The sequence below is a fragment of the Babylonia areolata genome, chromosome 30 (assembly GCF_041734735.1).
Source record: "Babylonia areolata isolate BAREFJ2019XMU chromosome 30, ASM4173473v1, whole genome shotgun sequence".
NCBI classification, from domain to species: Eukaryota; Metazoa; Mollusca; class Gastropoda; order Neogastropoda; family Buccinidae; genus Babylonia; species Babylonia areolata.
Window position 1 is genome coordinate 11,814,468 of NC_134905.1, and position 21,689 is coordinate 11,836,156.

At 43.9% G+C, this 21,689-nt stretch overlaps 1 protein-coding gene and 1 pseudogene across 1 annotated transcript in view; both read left to right on the forward strand.

Moving 5' to 3' along the window:
* The window catches only part of LOC143275277 (general transcription factor IIF subunit 2-like), a 99,306-nt gene extending 77,836 nt beyond the window's left edge, over positions 1-21,470 (forward strand). Inside the window, exons 6-7 of the mRNA XM_076579261.1 lie at positions 2,271-2,414; positions 17,952-21,470. Coding sequence (XP_076435376.1) covers positions 2,271-2,414; positions 17,952-18,071 — 264 coding nt within the window. The 3' untranslated portion in view covers positions 18,072-21,470. The remainder of the gene's footprint in view (positions 1-2,270; positions 2,415-17,951) is intronic.
* On the forward strand, positions 5,591-16,588 carry LOC143275208 (uncharacterized; annotated as a pseudogene).
* Positions 21,471-21,689: the final 219 nt, after the last annotated feature.

The following is a 21,689-nucleotide window of genomic DNA, read 5'->3' on the forward strand; positions in this document are numbered from 1 at the left end:
GCTTTGCAGACAGGAACGACATGAAGAACTTCTGTAACGGCCTGAAAGAAGTCTATGGTCCCACCACCTCCGGATCTGCTCCACTCCTCAGTGCAGATGGTTCTGCCCTAATCACTGACAAGGACGGGATCCTTGAGAGATGGGCTGAACACTTTGACAGCATACTGAACTGCCCTTCCACCATCAATGATGAAGCCATCGACCGACTCCCCCAGGTGCCAGTCAGTGAGTCGTTGGATGCCATTCCAACTTTGGAGGAGACCCAGAAAGCTATCCGTCTGCTATCCAATGGCAAAGCCCCTGGCTCAGACTCCATTCCAGCTGAGGTCTACAAAGAAGGTGGTATGGCGCTGACTGAGAAGCTTCATCAGCTATTCCAGCTCATCTGGCAGCATGAGGCAGTTCCACAGGACTTCAAAGACGCTTCCATCATACACCTGTACAAGTGCAGAGGAAATCGTCGGGCCTGTGACAACCATTGTGGAATATCCCTGCTGTCCGTCGCAGGCAAGACTCTGGCCAGAGTGCTACTCAACCGTCTCATAGCACACCTTGAGCAAAGTATCCTACCAGAGAGCCAGTGTGGCTTCCGGAAAGAACGCAGGACTATCGACATAGTGTTTGCTGCCAGGCAGCTCCAGGAGAAGTGTCAGGAACAGAACGCCAACCTTTACTCCACCTATGTCGATCTGACCAAGGCCTTCGATGCTGTTAGCAGAGATGGCCTTTGGAGAATCATGGCAAAGTATGGATGTCCCAGAAAGTTCATCACCATCATACAGCAACTACACGATGGGGTGCTGGCCCGAGTCCAAAACAACGGAGAGACTTCAGAACCATTCCCTGTCTCCAGCGGAGTCAAGCAAGGGTGTGTTCTTGCCCCCACCCTGTTCAGTCTCATGTTTTCAGCCATGCTGACAGATGCCTTCAGAGACGCTGATGTAGGCATTGGCATCAGGTACCGCACATATGGCTCACTCTTCAACCTCAGGAGGCTTCAAGCAAAAACCAAGGTGAGGACAGACACCATCAACGACTTCCTGTTTGCTGATGACTGCGCTCTCAAAACTGCCTCCGAAGCTGACATGCAGCACAGTGTTGACATGTTCTCTGCTGCCTGTGACAACTTTGGCCTCACAGTCAGCACAAAGAAGACTGAGGTGATGCACCAGCCAGCTCCAGGAAAGCCTTACGTTGAACCAAACATCTTCATCAGCGGGCAACAACTGAATGCGGTGGACAAGTTCACATACCTGGGCAGTACACTCTCTCGCACAGTTGTCATCAATGACGAGGTGAATACCAGACTCGCCAAAGCCAGCGCTGCCTTCGGCAGACTCCATGAGAATGTTTGGAACAGAAGAGGCATCACCCTGGAGACGAAGCTCAAAGTATACAAGGCCATAGTTCTCACCACACTGCTCTATGGATGTGAATCATGGACGGTCTACAAACGCCATACAAAAAAGCTGAACCACTTCCACACCACCAGCCTCAGAAAAATTCTCGGCATAAAGTGGCAAGAGAAGATCCCTGACACAGAGGTGCTCACTTGTGCAAATTTGCCCAGCATCTACACCATCTTGATGCAGGCCCAGCTGCCCAGGCCATGTAGAAACTGCTGTACGGCAAACTCCAACATGGCAAGCGCTCCCATGGAGGCCAAAAGAAGTGCTTCAAAGATACTCTGAAAGCTTCTCTGAAGGCCTTCAACATCAGCCATGACACATGGGAGCTGAATGCAATGGACAGACCAAAGTGGCATTCAGCTGTCCACAAAGGCGCCAAATCCTGTGAGGCCAACAGAATCACTGTAGCAGAACAATGCAGACAGGCCAGGAAAAGCAGTGCCAGCAAGTCCTCGACAGCCGCCACCATCCCCTGCCCACACTGCGTCAGAACCTTCTGGGTGCGGATTGGCCTGACCAGTCATCTGCGCACCCACAGAGCCCAACCCACCCACCCCCAGGATGACTAGATGGTCCTCGTCGATCCCGATGGATGAACCACACAGTTGTTGTGTACTTCAGCTGTGGTACTGGTAGTTGTTGATTTAGTGTTTGTTTATTTTTTGTTTTCATTATTTTTTTTAACCTTTTTTTGTTGAAATTCTATTGGTCTTTTTCATTTGTCTTTTTTCTTTTTTTTTTTCAAATGCTGCACTGTCGATGATTGTACGATTGTGCAGTTTCTCTTTTTTAATTTCCATCCATGCACACATACACACACTCACACCAGCATTGATATTGTTAACGTTTGTCTTACCTCAGCTTGAGGACAGACGACGGGTGAAAGATGGAGAAAAACGGTCACGTCTTGACAAAGAGAAGGTAATGGACATGCTGTTTGCTGCCTTTGAGAAACATCAGTACTACAATGTCAAGGACCTGGTGGGCATCACCAAGCAGCCCATAGTGAGTGCTTTGTGTTTGTCTGTTTTCCCTTCCCATGCAATGGTGTATGTGTGTTTAGTACTGGTAGTAGGTAGGACCACAGGTCAAGCTGGCCGAGAAAGTGTGACCAGAACTGACAAAATTACCGATTTTTCCATGATGATTTTACAGTGAGAAACATGTATTTGATAATAAAAAATTATGTCAATAAAAAGTTTGACTCTTCAGCTTCACATTTCTTGTGTTTTGCTTGAGAGATCAATATCTGAGAAGTTATGGAGCGTTAAACTGTTCACTCTCCGTTCACTAGTCATAACCTCGGTCAACCTATTAATAGCGCATACCACTGGAAAGATGAAACCACGTGCTAACCAGTGGTGCAAAGTAAATTTTGAAAAAGTTTCAGTTAGTCGGTGTAATTTGAGTTAGAAAAATTCCCAAATTTTCAGAGCACCGTAAAAAATCTCCCTGATATTGTACAAAAAACCCACTAAACATCACTGGAAAGCTCATTTTTTCGTGAATTCAAACCTACCTTTCGTTTATCGCCAAGTTTTGCCTATGACGCATGATTCTAATTTGCATACAACAACCCCATCGGGTCACTTCCGCTCTTTTCACTCACAAAGGCACACACACAGCTGAGCGCGCGTCGGCACAAACAATGGGGGAGATTTACAATATTTACAGCAAGATCGACGCTTATCTTGGTAAGTAATCAACAGATTTCTCATTTATTGATGATGTTTGATGATAATATATATTACTATGATTGTATTTGGCTTAGGAAAGAGGTGTTTTCAGTCACTTGCCTGGCCTCATTTCCGAACGAAGGTGCCATGAAATTGGGTTAACGGGGTACATCAGATTTTCGAAGATCGCTTGACAAATATTCATTCCTAGTACCTAAACATCCCGGTAGTTCACCTCATTAGACATCTTTATGATTGCTGGTTTTTTTCTGGACTGCGTTAGACTTGTTTTAGTTTGTAATCATTGAGAAAACATTGATGAAAAAAATTAAGAAAAGATAACTCCTGTCAGTCATTCGCACGTGTGTCAGAAACTGAACGAGACTATGAATATATATGATTTTCAAGGACTACAGCCACACTCTGTGTGTGTGTGCGTGCGTGCGTGCGTGTGTGTGTGTGTGTGTGTGTGCGTGCACACTGAACTTCATGTGTGCTCTGCATTTGCCTCCTCAGTCACACTTGACACTGCTGACACACAAACATATTTGCAGATACACACAGACACACACACACACAGACACACACACAGACACACTGACACACACACACACACACACACACACACACACACACACACAGAGAAAACCTGACCACTGAAATGAAAATTCAATGACAAAGAAAATAAGGAGACCTGAAAAGGCTAAAGACAAAAGAAAATGATAATGATAACAATGATAATAAATAAACAAATACATAAATAAATATGTAAAAGAGAACTTCATACACGCACGCACACTTGCTCAAATGCTTGTCCTCAAATTTATGTGTGCACACAGGTATACAAAGTGCAAAAGGCATTTTGAATTAAAATTTTAAAGTCATGATTATAAAGTCAGTAATAAAAAGTCATTGGTAAAGCACATGTACATTCCACATTTTTTTCTTTTCTTTTTTTTTTTTTACCTAGATGATGACATTCTGGAGAGGATGGAATCAAATCTGGTCCCATCAGGAAGAGGACGTCCTATGAAGCTGCCAGACCTTCAGCATACCAACAGAGTGTTGCTGCAACTGGGGCTTTTGAAGAGATGTCACCAAACAGTGACCTGGGAAAGACTGACCACATTTGCGTCTGAGCTTTTTGCTCTTCAGTTTGGGGAGGGGTTTCCAGCTCTGAGTTCTGTCATTGGGCGAGTGCAACAAGAAGTTGCAACTGCAAATATGGGGGCAGATGTACTTGAAGAATTTTTGCATGCTTTTAGAGACTTAAAGTTTGTCAAGGGTGATTACTGTAAAAAAAATGTGGTGTTACTGTTGACATGTGAATGGGTATATCAACTGCCAGTGTCATTGAACCCATGATGAATGGGCTAGTTATAGAACTAGAACAGTACAGAAAACTGCATAGTTTCAAGGATGTTGTGTTTCAGGAATGGCTTGTACAGTTCTGTCCCCACCTGCATCAATACTCAAAAAATCAGATCAGGAAAAAAGTAGATGCTCTGATGAAAAAGCACAAAGACAAAGTAAAAGATGTTTCTCTCCATGAACAGACATTTCTTGATTTCATTTTGAGCACCTCAAGAAAACAGACTGTGAAAGACAGACACTACAGTTCACAGATTGATTTGACAACTGCTGATAGTGACAGTCATGTCAGTTCACACACTGACATGACAACTGCAAATACCATTTGTGAATGTCAGTGTGTCACCATGCTGAATGAAATGAAAAAAGAAAAAGAAGAAAACCGAAAGCTTCGGTGCCAAATAAAAGAAGTAAAGGAAGAGAAGGAATTGCTCCTTGCAGAAAATGAAGCTTTGAAGTCAGTTACTTCATCACTGAGGAAAGAACTGGATGATCTGTGAAGACAGCACTAGTTGAAACAAAGTCTGATCTTGACACAGAAAGAAATGAAACTGAGAACTTGAAAGAAAAGTTGTCTGCTAAATCAAAGTTGTGTGCCGCTTATGCCAGAAATTCCAATAATGTTAAGAGGCAACAAGAAAAGATCAGTTCAACTCAAAACAGGCTTACAGATTTATCTAGCCAAGTTGAGACAGCAGAACAAGCTGAAGAAGAGAAAGAAGCTGCCCTTCAGACAATCAAGAAAGAGCTGACCTTATAAAAGGGCCGTTTCATAAAATCAGTGAGAAGAGAGGCAACACTGAAACAGAAGATCTCAAGCTTGGAAGCAAATCTACTCAGACTTGTTCAACTTCAAGAAGAGACTGCTCAAGAGTCTATACAGCTCAGAACACCAAAAGGTCATTACACACCAACTGTCCAAGCCTGTTATTGAGCTGATGGGAAATGAAATTGCAGCAAGTCGTGTAGGCCCTGTCATAAAGTGTGTTCTGTCCCATCTTTGTTCCAAGCAGAACATTCAACTTTGTGACCTTCTAAGTTGGTCATCAGATCACTCTTCAGAGTGGTAAACAGTTGGCTTTGGGGTTTTGTTCTGTAGATTGAGAGAATACAGACACTTTGATTGATGTCGCCATGACACTGATGCATGAAATTTCATTCCTGGGCACAGCCACATATCAAGAAACGGAGGACATAGTGAAAGATGTTTTTAGACATATGTGATGGTGCACGAGAAAATCATGGATAAGGGTCAAAATTCACAAAATGAGATAATAGGTTTATCTGAAAGTAGAGAGAATTCTGAATAAGACACAGAAAACAGAATTCAGTTATCTTTATTAGTTTCTGAGATACATGCATTTGAGTCTCTCGGCAGTCGCTGACGTACTTCTGAGAAAATTGGGTTTAAAGTTTGGGAACATTCACATAGTTATGACTTTTTCATAAGAATTTTCAACAGCAATTGACTGGTACCAAAATGTCAAGAAAGAATCAGAACTTTGGAAATGCGCTCAGTATCACCAAATAATTGCTGTTTTGTCAAAATGTCCCCAAATCATGCTCACTGGGTGTAAACACTGAGAAATAAATGGGTGATGTTTCGCATTTCACACTTTGAAAAAAAAATTGTAGAAAAAAAAATCAGAATCACTCCAAACTTTCTGACAATGTACAGGAATGTATGAGCTTTGATCTGCATGAGATGGCTTGTATACATGTGTTATATCTGTGCTACCCTTGTGGTGACACACCGGAGTATACCTGTATAACACCGTCATTGAAGATAGGCAGGTGATACAAAACAAAACAACATAATAACATAATAGTACTCACCAAATTTATCCACACACTTTAGAAACACAATTCAGTCAATCACATGTGAAGTTTATGCACCTTGTCTTTTGGTTTTCTTTGGTCTTCCTGGAGTCCCATAGGTGAAAAGATATCCAGTAAGACAGACCTACAAAGTACAATTAAGTAATGATTAAAATTTTGCCAAATATGAAACTGATAATAATAAGAAGAAATCAAGCATACACACATACATAAACACACTTATATAAAAAGCATTAGCACACGCACACACACACACACACACACACACACACACACACACACACACACACACACATGCACACACACATGCACACAAACACACAGCACACTCATGAAATCATACATGCATGCAAACACATGCATGTAATTAACATCATGAATGCACACAGACAATACACAGGTTGACACAATCATCATCATCATCATCACACACACACACACACACACACACATGCACACATGCACACACATGCATGTAATTAACATCATGTATGCACACAGACAATACACAGGCTGACACAGTCATCACACACACACGCACACACACACACACACACACACACACACACACTGACAATGACTGCACAAAATACAGTCACAAATAAACACTTGATTACACATTCTCAAGCATCTGAAATGCATTGTACATTTCTTCTTTTTCTTTACAGACTTATAGACTGTGAAATATCTCAAACACCTTCAGTAAAGTGTGAAAACATGCCATGATTACTGATAATCTTTGACTGGTAGTGAAGGGCTTTCCCAACTGCAGCTTTTGCCTTGTCAGTTTGTTAGTAAAAATAGCATCCACTTGTCAACATTGTCACTTGTTTTACTATTTTTAGGTGGATGTTTCCAACTAGTCGGGTTAACATTTACAGTAATCAAACGACACATGTTATCGTTTCATGTAAGTAATTCTAGTTCACCATAAATTCACAAAATTTTAAAAATGCGTCAAACTAAAACCCAAAGCGAAAGCTTCGTGAATGATGTTGGCGAAGCAAACTTACTAGAGTCTCGGTCTTCGTGTTGATCACCATTCTCCTCCGGCAAAGGTTGGGTTTCTTCATCGTTACTGCTAAAAATCATCGATTTCTGATGATTTTTCATCACCAAAGTATTCTGTCACTGCTTCAACGAGTTCTGGCGAGGTGAAATCCATTGTTTCCGACAACAGCTTGGTTATCTGCGTGCGTCAGTTTCTGCGTCGCCATTGTGCTTCGTGTTCCTAAAACACAATCACAGTCACCCACTTCAGGCAATTATTGTGGCTTTCACAAAACACGGAGAGCACTGAAAATCAAGACGTAGGCAGTACAAGCGTGCTACTTTTGGAAATAATTGAAAGTTTTAGCAGTGATGAATTGAGTGTCAGCCAGTGTCTGTCATAGATAAGTCGTTCAAATCCTGCGGTCTCACAAAAAACTTTGAATTACTACACATAAACACAAACAAACTGATTGAGAACAGTATGGAAATAGGACTAGAGACTGTTTACAACCTGGAGGTTATGTTCTTACGCAATTTTTTCTGTTCAAAATCGTGTTCAAAAGTGGGGCAGAAGAGTTCGCTGATTTCCTAAAGTTTACTCTCATGTCCCAACAGGAAAACATTAAAATAAAGTAGAATTACTTTGTATATAATACTTTGGGACATCGTAGAAAAAACATTATAGCGTATAGCGCGAAATGTGTGGCTGCAACTTATCCATGATTTTCGCGTGCAGCGTCACATATGGTTGCAACCATGACAGACAGAGCAGCAACAATGAAAAGCTTTGGAAGAAAGCTCTGTGAGGCAAAAAAAGAGCTTCTGTCAGAAGATGCTGGCCTTTAGTTTCTGTTTTGTAGTGCTCATTTTCTGCTAGGCTTATCAGAATCAACATCACGGGCACTGCATCATTTTGAGGACAGACAAGACTGGAGTGGAAAACTTGGGAGGGACCTGACTGCCTCATTCAGTCACTTCAAAAAAACATCAAAACACCCTGCAGCACTTTGACTGGTAAGAACTGCCTGTGACGTCCTTGGTCCCAGGGGGGATGAGAAAAATGGCTGTCAAGATGACTGGATGGCATATCTATCCCTTCCAATGGTGAAAAAGAAAAACACTATTGGCAGCTTTCGCGCAAACCATTTTAATAACGTGTTCAAGAGCACTGCTGCCATCCTCTACCACAGACAGGACATTGTGGATTTTTTCACAAATTTCAGTGACAAAACTCTGAACCAGAAGCAACAGAGTGTTCTGGAAGATGTGCAGGATGACAACATTATGCTGATGGTGTCTGCTTTGGCTGTTGTGTATGTTTGTGTTGCTGGGCCATTCTGGATGCTCATCAACAGCAGCATCCATTATCTGGACATGTACAAGCATGTACAGACTCTGTCTGGCCACCTGGAACACATCACTGAAGACAGAACAGCGCTGGAAGGTGTCCTCGAGTCTCTTCCATCAACACTGGAGACATTTTTCATGGAGGAAACGCCTCCAGTAAGATCAGTCCAGGACACTGCACTTTGCTTGCGGCAAAATGAACCATTGAAAGATCTGCTACAGATCATGTGCAGAGAGTTTCTCTGTGTGATAAAGAGGCAGCTTGATGACTTTCTCCCTGGGGGGAAGTACAGTCAGCCACCAACAGAAGAGCAACGTCACGGAATGGCTCACTGCAAGTTAACCAACCTGTTTGGGGAAGCAAACTTTGGTGACCTTGACTTTGGTCTGAACAAGCGACATCACCTCCCGAAACCTGGAGGGGGTCAGGCTGGTGTTCTCTTGACCCCCTCCCGGGAGGGTCACTACCTTATCGTGGTCGGGAGGCTTAGTGGCCAGTGATTGAGCGAGCTATGTCGGCGGGGGCATCAGTGCTTCTTGGGGTTTGCTGCTCTGGTCCCAGGTCTTGACAGCCTACATAGCCATCATAGCTGTTAGGGCTGAATAAGTGGTGGTTTTTGTACTGATGCCCCTGATAGGGCTTCCCATGCCGAACAGGTCGTGAGTGAGGCCCAAACTAAACGTGACCCACTGTCCCTTTCGCTATTCTCTATTCTTCTTTTTACCGCCTCTTTTCTGTCCTCAGCTCCCCATCAAGCCTTCTTTTCCACATTCTTTTTTCTCTGCGGCCTTCTTCAGGCCCGCCGTGTTTGCCGTGTGGCGCGACCTGTGATGGAGGGGAATGAGATCCTGGTGATTGAGAGAGCACGCTGCTCTCAACACATCCCTTTGGCTTGGACCTCTCCTAAGACAGGCGGCACACATTGGCCCGTGTGTGTCAATCGGCTACCCCTTCGTGGGGCTGGGTCAAGACTGACAGTTTAGAGGCTAACGAAGATAACCCCCGTAGTGCTCGGTTCTCTGTCCCCGGGAGCTGGGCATGATCGGGGGGGAACACGTTGGAGCTAGGCTGTTGGTCGTATATCCCTCCCGAAACCTGGAAGGGGTCAAGCTGGTGTTCCCTTGACCCTGGCCCCAGGTTGGTGGGTGGGTAAGGGAGGGATGAATATACAATTATTTAAACATGAATTTCAAACAACTACACCCCCCTAAACTCGGAAAAAGAAGAAGACAAGGAACAGACGATTCGGACTCAGATTCGGAGGTCGTTGAGACCTCTGGATTTTGGCCGTCGTGGCTTGTGATGGAAGGCGCTGATGACGACAAGCCCTTGTCGGCTCTCAGCCCCTTCGCTATCCAGAAGGGCTTCCAGTGTCTGGCAGGCTCACTGAAATCCATCAAGAGGCTTGAGGAGCGGATCGTTTTTCGTGGAGACAGAGTCTAAAAGGCAGACACAGCTTCTGCTCAAGGCGACCACTTTTGTGGATAGGGCGGTGAAGGTTTCCCCTCACAAAGGTCTGAACTGTTCAAAGGGGGTCATCAGATGCCCGCAGTTGAGAGGAGTGTCTGAAGCTGAGATCAAGAGCGAGCTGTCATCTCAGGGAGTGACTGACGTGTACAGGGTGACAGTGAAGAAGGGGTCGGACAGAGTCCCGACCAACACATTTTTCCTCACCTTCTGCTGCCCGAATGTCCCCAAGGACATTCAAGTCGGATACCTGATGGTGAGTGTAAGCCTGTACGTGCCGTCCCCTCTAAGATGTTTCAAATGCCAGAAATTTGGACATGTGCAGGACCGATGCAAGGAGGAAGAGGCGTGTGGCACCTGTTCAAAGGTGGCGCACCAGGGCGAATGCGTCAGTCCAGCCCGTTGTGCGAACTGCGGAGGCGGCCACCCGTCCTCATCGAAAGACTGCCCCGCCTGGAGAAAGGAAAAGGAAATCCAGAAGGTGAAGACAGAAAAGAAGATATCGTTCTTTGAGGCAAGGAAACAGGTGGAGGCCGCGTCGCCTAAGGCGTCTTACGCCTCTGTCGTCAGACCCAGGATGGTGGACGTCGCGGTCCAGACGATGTCCACAGGGACGCAGACGGACGACGTGCCTACCTTGTTAGAACCGTTGGCCTTGGGTGGAGGCGCCGTGTCCACCCCTTCCCATCCTGTGCGGCAGTCCTCAGGGGCTGCTGGGCGGGAGCGGAAAGCCTCGGGCGGAGGCACGTTGTCTGCCTCCCGCCCCCCTCCCCCAACCCCCCAGCTCCCCTCGCCCCGCCTCTCGTCTGCCTGGCCCTCGGGCTGGCAGAAGTGGCCAGAAACCCCCTGTACCTCCAAAACTCAAGGAGGGGAGGGTTGCGGCCTCGGCTGGATCGGGAAGAGCCAAGGTGGTGGATATTCCGACTTGGTCGGAATCAGAAAAATTAAATTCTAGAAATAAGTACTCCATCTTGGCCAACCTTGAGCCACCGCAAGCAGAGGAGCAGGGGGTAGCGATGGAATAGGCTGCTGCTTTTTTTTTTTTTTTAACCTTTTTAATGGCAGTGATCCACTGGAACATCCGGGGGTTCTTCGCCAATTTCCAGGAACTTCAGCTGCTTTGTCGTGCTTTGAAACCTTCAGTGCTGGCGCTGCAGGAGACTCTGCAAAGAGATGGCAAGGTTTTATCTCTCTCTGGTTTTAACTCCATTTTTAAACCCGCTCAACCGAAGCAAGAGGGATTGACGGGAGGTGTCGCTCTTTTTATTCAAAAGTCCCTTTTATACAGTACAGTTCCTTTAAGCACCCCTTTACAGGAGGTGGCAGTCAGAGTCACACTTGAGAAAACCATCACTGTCTGCTCTCTCTACCTTCCTCCTGCTGTCCGTGTTCTGAGGCAGGACCTCATGAACCTGGTCGACCAGCTCCCACGACCGTTTTTACTGTTGGGCGACTTCAATGGACACTCCCTGCTCTGGGGAAGTGAGATGACATCAGCCCGAGGTCTTCTCTTGGAAAACCTTCTTTCTGATATGGACCTGTGTTGTCTTAACGACAAGTCTCCCACTTACCTTCATCTGTCCTCTGGAAAGCTCTCGTGTTTAGATCTGTCGGTCTGCGATCCATCGTTGGTCCTGGACTACGAGTGGAAAGTGCACGACGATCTGCACGGGAGTGACCACTTTCCTGTCATCCTCCACCCCACAGATGGAGAATGTGACTCTCTGCCTGACTGCCTGAACTATGACAAAGCAGACTGGGGAATTTTTACTATGAAGATAAGAGCGGAGCTGCAGGAAGAAACAGTATTGAAAAGCAAGGACCCTGCTGACACTCTGACTCAGATCGTTTTAGATTGCGCCAAAGCAGCAGTCCCATCGTCTACTTCCAAGCCTCAGGTGCCAAGAACGCCCTGGTTCAACGCGGACTGTCGGGAGACCCGTAAGTCTCGGAAGAGAGCGCAGCGACGTGTCTTTCGGAGACCGGAGACCGATAGCGTTCGAACCCATCAACAGCTGAGGGCGAAAGCCAGGTATGTTTTTAAAAGGAGCAGAGAAAGTCATGGAGAGATTTTTGCTCTTCCTTAACCTCCAACACACCCAAGAAGAAAGTGTGGAGGGTTTTAAAAAGAATTAAGGGCAAAAACGTATGCCCAACCTTTCATCATCTTAAACTTTCAGACGCTCTGGTCACAGAGAAGAAAGCAGTTGCCAATTTGCTTACCTCCACAATTGAACAGAACTCGAGATCTGCTAACAAATCTGCTCGGTTTCTCAAAACCAAAAACCGGACAGAAAAAACACCCTGTAACTTCTCTTCCGACAACACAGAGAATTACAACCTTCCTTTCACAATGAATGAACTTAAATCTGCCCTTCAGACCTGTACGGATTCCTGTCCAGGAATGGACGAGGTCCATTATAAACTCTTAAAGCATCTTCCCGAAACCTGTCTGGACACCCTGCTCAAAGTTTATAACCACATCTGGATCACAGGCTTTTTTCCACCCTCCTGGCGGAAAGCCCTCATAATCCCGGTGCTGAAACCGGGAAAAGACCCCTTGAACCCCTCCAACTACCGCCCAATAGCACTGACCAGCTGCATCTGCAAACTGATGGAGAAGATGGTCAACGGTAGACTGATGTGGAAACTAGAGACCGACGGCCTTCTGGCAAAAGAACAGTGCGGTTTCTGCAAGCATCGATCTACCGTTGACCATCTGGTTCGTCTGGAAACCACTGTGAGAAATGCCTTTGTAAACAAACAGTATGTGGTGGCCATATTTTTTGACTTGGAGAAAGCTTGCGATACCACCTGGAAATTTGGAATCCTCTCGGACCTGCACAAGCTCGGCTTCCGAGGACACCTGCCCCAGTTCATCCACAACTTTTTGCAAGACAGACAATTCCAGGTGAGGGTCGGCACCACCCTGTCTGACATTCACGAGCAGGAGCTGGGTGTTCCGCAAGGGAGCATTCTGTCACCGGCTCTCTTCAGCATCAAAATTAATGACATCGTTCAATCCGTTCAGAAGGGATCGGACAGCTTGCTGTTCGTGGACGATTTCGCCTTGTGTGCAACTGGCAGCACGTATGCCAGCATCCAGCGACGGCTTCAGCTCTGCGTCAACAAAATCCAGTGTTGGGCAGAGGAGAATGGCTTCACATTTTCGTCCTCCAAAACTGAATCTGTTCATTTTCATAACTTTCGCCAGTTCTATCCGGACCCTGAAATCCGTCTGGGAAAATCCACCATCCCGGCGGTCAAGGAAGCCAAATTTTTAGGGGTCGTCTTTGATCAGAAGCTGAACTTCCTCAGCCATATTAAACAGCTGAAAATATCTTGCCAAAAAAGCCCTGAACATCATTCGAGTTGTGGCACACACGGACTGGGGTGCTGATAAGAGAACTCTCTTGCACCTGGTCCGGTCCAAACTGGATTACGGAAGTGTAGTATACGGCTCGGCCAGACCGTCTTACCTGAAACTGTTGGACCCTATACACCACCAAGGGCTCCGTCTCAGCTTAGGTGCGTTCCGCACCACCCCTGTGCACCGCCTCTCTCCAACCGCAGACTGAAGCTGACCCTAAATTATTATTTGAAATTGTTTTCTGAACCTACAAACCCTGCTTACGACGCTGTATTCAACAACCCTTTCGACAAGAAATTTACAGACAACCCAAACTGCATCCCTCCTCTCGGACTCCGCATTCAGCCGCACTTAGAAAATGCCGATCTGGATGTCGGTGGCATCTCGGATTTCTCCAAGTTCCCTGACAGCCCTCCATGGACCTAGAACACCTGAGGTCCGATTCGATCTGGCCTCATACCGTAAAGACTTCACCAGTTCTCTGGCCTACAGAACTTACTATTCGGAACTCTGCCACAAATTCCCCACTTTTCAAAGTATCTTCACTGACGGTTCCAAGTCAGAGGACGGAGTCGCTGCATCTGCGTTTTGTCCCGCCTTTCCTGACCTGGCCCTCAACGGAACACATCCTGTCTGACAGCTCGGTGTACACTGCGGAACTGACCGCACTGGTTCTGGCAGTAAAAATGGTTCTCTCTTCGAAACAAAAGAGATTCATGATCTTTTCCGACTCCTTGTCAGCCCTGGAGGCGATCGCCTGCAGGAATATCACTCATCCCAAACTGCTGGAATTTTATGAAGCTTTTACTCTCGCAACGAAGAAAGGATACGAGGTTGTGTTGGCCTGGGTTCCCGGACATGTTGGCATTCGTGGTAACGAAAGGGCGGACCTGGTGGCCAGGAACGCTGTAAAGAAAGAATTATCCAGATCCTTTGTACCATACACAGACATGAAGCGGAAGGTGAACACTTACGTTAAGGATCTTTGGCAAGAGGAGTGGAACACCCAGACGGACAACAAGCTCTTCCAGATCCGTCCAGACCTAAAAGATACCCTCCCCTCGGGGGTGAAGAACAGAAAGGAGGAGTCTGTGCTGTGCAGACTGCGTGCGGGGCACACTTTTTTTTACTCATTCTTACTTGTTGAAGGGGGAAGAGGCCCCTCGATGCATTCCCTGTGATGAGCCTCTCACCATGAAACACGTGCTCCTTGACTGTTGGGATCTGCATGACGTTAGACGCAGACATTACACGGCGGTTTCTTTGAAGACTTTGTTTCGTGATGTCCCTCCATGGGCGCTGATGGACTTCTTAAAAGAAGTGAACATTTTTAACCAGATTTGAAGGTTTTAAACTATGGAAGTTTTTTTTAACTTTGGAGTGGAAAGTTTGAAGTGGTGACTCATTTTAATTGGTTGGTTTTTTATCCTTGTAGTAGTTATTGACGCGGCGATAGCCTTGAGATGGCCTTAGTGGTCGGCAAGGCTCTAAGCACCATAATTTCATTTCATTTCAAGCGACATCACAGCTCACTGCACCACCACTCCTCAGTTATCATGCAAAGAGGAATGAAACAGCATCATGGTTGGCCCACAAGTCTGCAGAGGAACAACAACAGCTGCTTGATGTGGCAAAGACTGCTGCCACTTCTCTCCGAAAACACCACCCAGAGAATGAAGAGGAAGAGAATAGGAAAGCAAGAGAAAGGATCCAGAAAAAAAATGAAGAGAAGATTCGGAAAGACCATCTCCAAAAACAGCAAAGAATGGACATCATAACAGCAGTCCAAAAGATAGGGGGGGTGTGGGTGACAACTGCACAGATCAGGAAACATGTTGGTGCATTGAGAACACTCCATGCCAAAAGACAGGCCCTGCGGTTTCAGATCCAGTACCACAAAATTGTTTTGGGTGCAAAGGATCCACTGCTGATCATGGCCAAAAAAACTGTCCGGGAACTGACCAATTCTCTGTGTCAGTATGTTGAACAAACTGGACCAGCTGGCCCTAGTGCAGAAATCATAGTCGCTGATGAACCACCGTCCAAAAGGTCACGCTTTGTGCCACTTCATCTTGGGCAGTCATCGTGCACTGGAGAACCGTCAGTCACCAGCAACAGGGACACTGCTCAAGATTCCACTGACACCAGCACCAAGGACATGCAGCCTGGACACTTCACACAGCAAGGAGAAAAAGTGGCTGTTTTTTACGACGACAAATTTTACGTTGGAGAAGTCCTTGAAGTTGTATCTCCAACAAGAGCCACAATAGCATTCATGACCAGCTGGGGAGACAGGAATGCATTCAAATGGCCAGATGCAATTGATTGTGATCCAATCGATTCAGAATTTGTCTTGGCCTGGAACTTGGACATGTTCAGCACCAATGGGGGAACATGGTGTGTGAAGGAGTTTGATGCAGTTGTCGAGAAATACAGAGAGTGGAAGTCAGCATAAGTTTCTTTTTCATATATATAGGTATATTTCAGACAGATATATGCAACTGTTATTCATAACAGGTGAGAAGGTTCCTGAAATAGTGAAATGTTATATCAATTTGGTGTATTTGGGAAAGAAAGGCAAGTGCTGGAGAGAGTGTCTGGTGGCGGGGGTGGGGTAGTGAGAATTATTCAATTTATTTGTCAGAAACAATGCATGACATTACTTTGTATGCATGATAGTTGGATAAGTCAGATGCAGACAAACATTTTGATATGTGAACCATCTCTGTAGGCCAATTAGAAGTGGAGATGCAATGATATGCCTGTGGTGTGATTTTGTGTTAACTCACACACTGTTTTTTCACTTCACAAATTGCAGTTATAAGGGTCATTTAGCTGTCTACACTTTTTTGTTTGTGAAGATTGTAGTTTTTGCAAAAAAATCAACAAAATCTAAGCAGTGACTGAGTGAATTATGCGTCTGAAAGAATTTTTGGGCACATTCGGAAATTTCCTAGACTTTGGCAAGGGTGTAAAATAGGCTTTTTGTCTCATTTTGCGAGTGATTTTGACACATTTTAGGTGATTTTGCTGATGAATAAAAATGATTTGGATTGCTATACACTCAATGTTTTTGTCTTTTCTGTTTGACAGCAATATGAAAATGATGTAAAATCAGTCCACGCATTGTCAGGCACATAGTGCGACCACACATGGCATGTCTAAAAATCAGTTTGTATTGCAAAATGACGCAACATGTGCATATACAAAATATTCAAACTGGGATATCTCAGAAACTATTGGAGATACTGATTTGAAATTTTGCATGTGTTCTTTCCTTGTTATTGCCTTCAATATGAGATAAGCAACAGCCAATTATATTCCTTGTCACTTGGTTGTATTTCTTCTTTATTTCCCAGAATTTTGTTTGTGAAAGCCACCAGTGGCCTCTTTTTGGTGTGAAAGTCTATGACTTCCAGAGCTGGAAAACATTAACTTGAACAGGAGCATATTGCTCATTGCTCAAAACAGGCCAATGTGACGATATTTAAAACCAAAGTCAAAATGTGCTGTGGATGGCATGTTCTGCACACATGATGTTTGTCTGAGAGAAGGAAATCAAGGGAGTAGGTCTATAGCTGACATGTTTTAGTTGTAGAAGATGCCTTGCCTTCGTGAGACTGCACTCAGTCTGTGCTGGGGTTCCTTCTGAGAAAGATCAAGGTGGGGGTGAAGGGTGAAAGTGAAAACTGGAGGAGTGAAGTGCGTTTGTCTGCACTGAAACTGACTGCTCAGTCACCATTGCACTGACACAGTCAACATTGGTTGCCCAAGAGACAGTAGGAGTATTTCCACCTGTCTGCCAGGCCAGTTGTCATGGACAATTGGGTGGGTGGGTGTTTGGAGCTGTGGTGTATGGGATTTGAGAGGAGTGGTGTGAGTGGCAGTGGGATGGATGCCTGCCCCCTGCCTGTGCTGACTGTTTTATCCCTAACTTGACATTTCACTCACTTCCATTACAGCCCCTCACTCACATTCTTTAACCCTTTTGCTGCTGTAGGTGACCTGTTGACTAGACAGTTCAACACCATTGGCAACTTAAGTAGGTATTGAGAGGTCATGTTAAACCGACTGTTTATACTATTTATTAAAGCTTGACAGCTGCAGCCATCTTTCCTATGCAATACTGAATAGGAAGTTGACTACCCATTTCCCCTTTACCCAGTTTGAAATGACCAAGTATACTGTGCTGTTTCGACACATGGCGTGAACTCTCAAGAACTTCAAGTCTAAAATATTTGGCACTCTGGGGTGTTTTTCACACAGAATCGTAGTGGTGAAAGTGTTAAAACAAAAAAAAATTCATTTTCAAGTTCTTTCTGCAAAATTAAGGTACTCCATTTGATGTATTCTGTGGATCCACACCTATTTCTTCCATGTGTGTGTGGGGGGGTTTTTTGTCTGTACTATCGTAAAGCACTTTCAGCTGGTTGAAGCACTGTATCATATGAATGTACTGTTAATGATCTGACTTCCAGCCATACCTGAAGGAGATTCTGCAGGAGATCTGTGTGTACAACATGAAGGCGCCGCACAAGAACATGTGGGAACTGAAGCCAGAGTTCAGGCACTACAAGCAGACGGATTCCTCCACCTAGCTTCTTCACTTTTTGTGCTGCTCTGCCCGAAAAACATTACCTCAGCATCTTTTTTCCTTTTTTTTCCTTTTTTTTTTTTTTTTTTTTTTGAGAAATCATTTTGTATTCACTTAAAACACTACAACATCCATCAGTACATGGCATTGTGAAAACAAGGAGAGGAAGGTGAGAAAGAGATAAGTGAGTATGGCATGTTCGAGGCATTCAGTCAGTCATTTTCAGTGTGTGTGCATTTTTGACTCACTTGTGTAAACAAAGTGAGTCCATGTTATAACCCGGTGTTCAGTTGTTTGTATGTGTGTGTGTGTGTCCATGGTAAACTTTAACATTGCCATTTACTCTTGAAATACTTTGTCTGCCAATACCAAATTTGGCTTAAACATAGGAGGGAAAAAATCTTCAGAGTCATACCAATAATAGGTTGTACGTCTCTCGAATTTAGCCATATTCCGAATCATTAACAGTTTATTTCATTGATGTTCGTTCTGGATTCTGAAAACCGCTGTTACCCCATTGCAGCTGCCCGATTGTCTGGAGATAAGACACCATGACCACGTTTTTCTTGTTCGCAATTAAAAGCAAAGAAATACACATTCTGGACAGAACACATACAGTGACACTAACTACATTATTGACGTGTTTACTGCATATGAATATACTAAAGTAGACACTGAATTAACTAGAATGAACAGAAAAGAAATTTTGAATTGACCATTTCACTGCCTCGTCTACACGGCACTGGTCAGTGCAGATCTTGACAAAACATGTTGCAAAGCCTGATGCAACGGTAACATCTCAACTGCCAAATTAAAAGAATTTCTTAAATAATCATTGACATGTTTGCATATGAATGTTTTAAAGTGGACACTGAATTAACTAGAATGAAAAGAAAAAAGAAATTGAATGGATGGTGTTGTAGTTTCTCAGTGAGTGGAAAGACCAGCTTGTTGAACATGGATCTTTGCAGATCAATAAAAACGGACACATATTGCAGTGTTTTTGAGGGGATGGGAACATCTCCTATACCTGGGACTTGAAAGAAAATTTTTAATGCTTGAGATATAGCAAAATAACATGATTTAAATGGCATTATGACTTTGATCTTGTTTAAAACAATATTGCACCTCTGGGATGGGCACAAAAAAATTAAAAAAAGAAGCCAAAATATATGCAAACTGCATTTACTGTTATATTTTTTGTATTCTCTAAACTTGGCACTTTGATCTGATATTCTGACACAACAACAAGAGCAGTCATTATTATCATTTTTTGTTCAAACAGGAACTTCTTTAGCTGAGCATGGAAGTTTTATTTATTTTGCAAACGTTTTGGTGCAGATAGTAAAAAAGGGAAATTACTCTGTAATTAATGCTAGGGAACTTAATTTGCTTTAAACTGATCTTTCTCATCTTAAACATTACATTTTGAAATTATACTCAATACATAGTGTACAGGGCTTTCACTATGTTCATTCGTCCAAGTGGTCTTTTTTGTAAAATACTAAAATCAATACGAGTGGACTTTACAGATCTATTGGCTGAGCCCTGAAGGTCATGGGCAAAAATCAGTTGCGTACACATATTTATTCACATTCAAAGCGTGTGCTCATATTCTTTGCGAACGCGAACGATGCCATTTTGTTTCAAGTTGTTGACCTGCCCATTCAGTCCTATATTCAATGGACAATACACGATAACATGTGATGGAAAGTTGGAGAAGGAGACAGTTAAATATTTATTCAGAGAAAGATTTGTGAACGCCTCATCACTTACTGGATTATGCCCCAAACTGCCATAAAAATATCCACAGAATCAGTCAGAATCCACAGTTAGAAATTGTAAACCATGCAAGTTAATACCCTTGAATTGATCACGATGAAACGAAAAAAATTCCAGTCTTGACTTTTGTCAAAATGAAGTCCTTTTCACTTCTTACAACCTTTAGAAGTACTTGTACTTGGCTCTACATGTTATTAGTTTAACAAAATACTAAATTTTCATATCAACTTTAAAACTATGAAACTAGAATGAACATAAAAGAGAAATTGAATCGACCGTGTCGTACTACATTCCCGACGGGTGTAACAAAACTTGTACATCTATCTAGATCTAGAGAAAACGGCTAAATGTTGCAGTGTGATTGCGGCGATAGCCACGTCTCCTTTACCGCGGACTTCAAAAGAATTTTTTATTGCCCTTTAAGATTTTTTGAATGCCCAAGATACACCAGAATAATATGATTTAAACAGCATTCTCACTGCGAATACCGCAATTGATTTATCGCCCTTTAAAAAGTATGTTAAAATATTAAATTTTAGAACTTCAATTAAGGAGCCACGATAGTGTAATGGATAAGACAGTTTCTTCTCACCCGAACACGCGGGGTTCGAATCTGGTTAGGACTTTTGGGGGTTTTTTGTTGTTTTTTTAACCCGAAGCTTTATAATAACAAATACAGAACACATTTTAACGATTAGATTTTTTTTTTTTTTTAAGTGTATCACAAGTGAGTCTTGAAGGCCATGCCTCTCTTGTTCTGAAATTGTTCTAGCTTTCCTTGAGGTAAAAAGTCAAAGCCTGTACATGTGCAAATGTAGGTGATTGTGTGTTGATGCTATTTGTGTGTGTATGGACAGGTGGTGCTTGGGTTATTTTGCATACAATGTATCAAACTTGCAAGTTTTATTCTCCTGTGTTTGTGAGGGTGTATGGGGGCCGGGTGTGTGTGTGTGTGTGGGGGGGGGGGGGTGGCAGGGGAGAGAGTGAGTGTGTGTAGAACTGAATGACTGGAATTTGAGAGAATAAAGAATATGGACAGTTACACATTGTAACTTAGAAAGTTTTTCAGTTTCAGTTTCTCAAGGAGACATCACTGCATTCAGACTACACAACATCTGCTAGGCAGCCTGACCAGCAGCATAACCTAATGTGCTTAGTCAGGCCTTGAGTGCATGCATATATATTTATGTACCTATCACAGTGGATTTCTTCCCAGAATTTTGCCAGAGGACAACACTGTCGTTGCCATGGGTTCTTTTTCAGTGCACCAAGTGCGTCCTACAAACAGAACCTCGGTTTATCGTCTCATCCCAATGACTAGAGGCTCCATTCAATTTTCCAGTCAAACTTGGGAGAAAGGGCGAGAGAGGGATTCGAACCCAGACCCTCACAGACTCTGTATTGGCAGATGAGCGTCTTACAATTCTGCCACCTTCCTCCTTTAAAAGAGTAACATTAAAAAGTCTAGGAATATTGATAGACAATGGATGTGTATGAAAATATGAGTGACCGTCTTGCACACAAAGTATGTGTGAGTGAGTGTTTATACTGTCAGTGTCCAAGTGCGCCAGTACCTTTTGTGGAGATTCCAGGGACTTTCTGAATAAATGTTATCCATTCTGGAGATTTTGTTCTTGAATTAATAAATATCTTCTTTTGTTTTGTTTTGTGTCTGTCCTGTTCCCTGTCTTTATGTCTCTACCTTTCTGCCTTGCTGGTCCTTTAACCTGTATTGTTTTGATGAAAATTTGATGGGATGCTTATCGTCAGAAGCGTGCCACAGGTTTGTGTGCATGAATGTGACTGTGAGTGTCACTGTTACCAAAACCTAGTTAGGGTG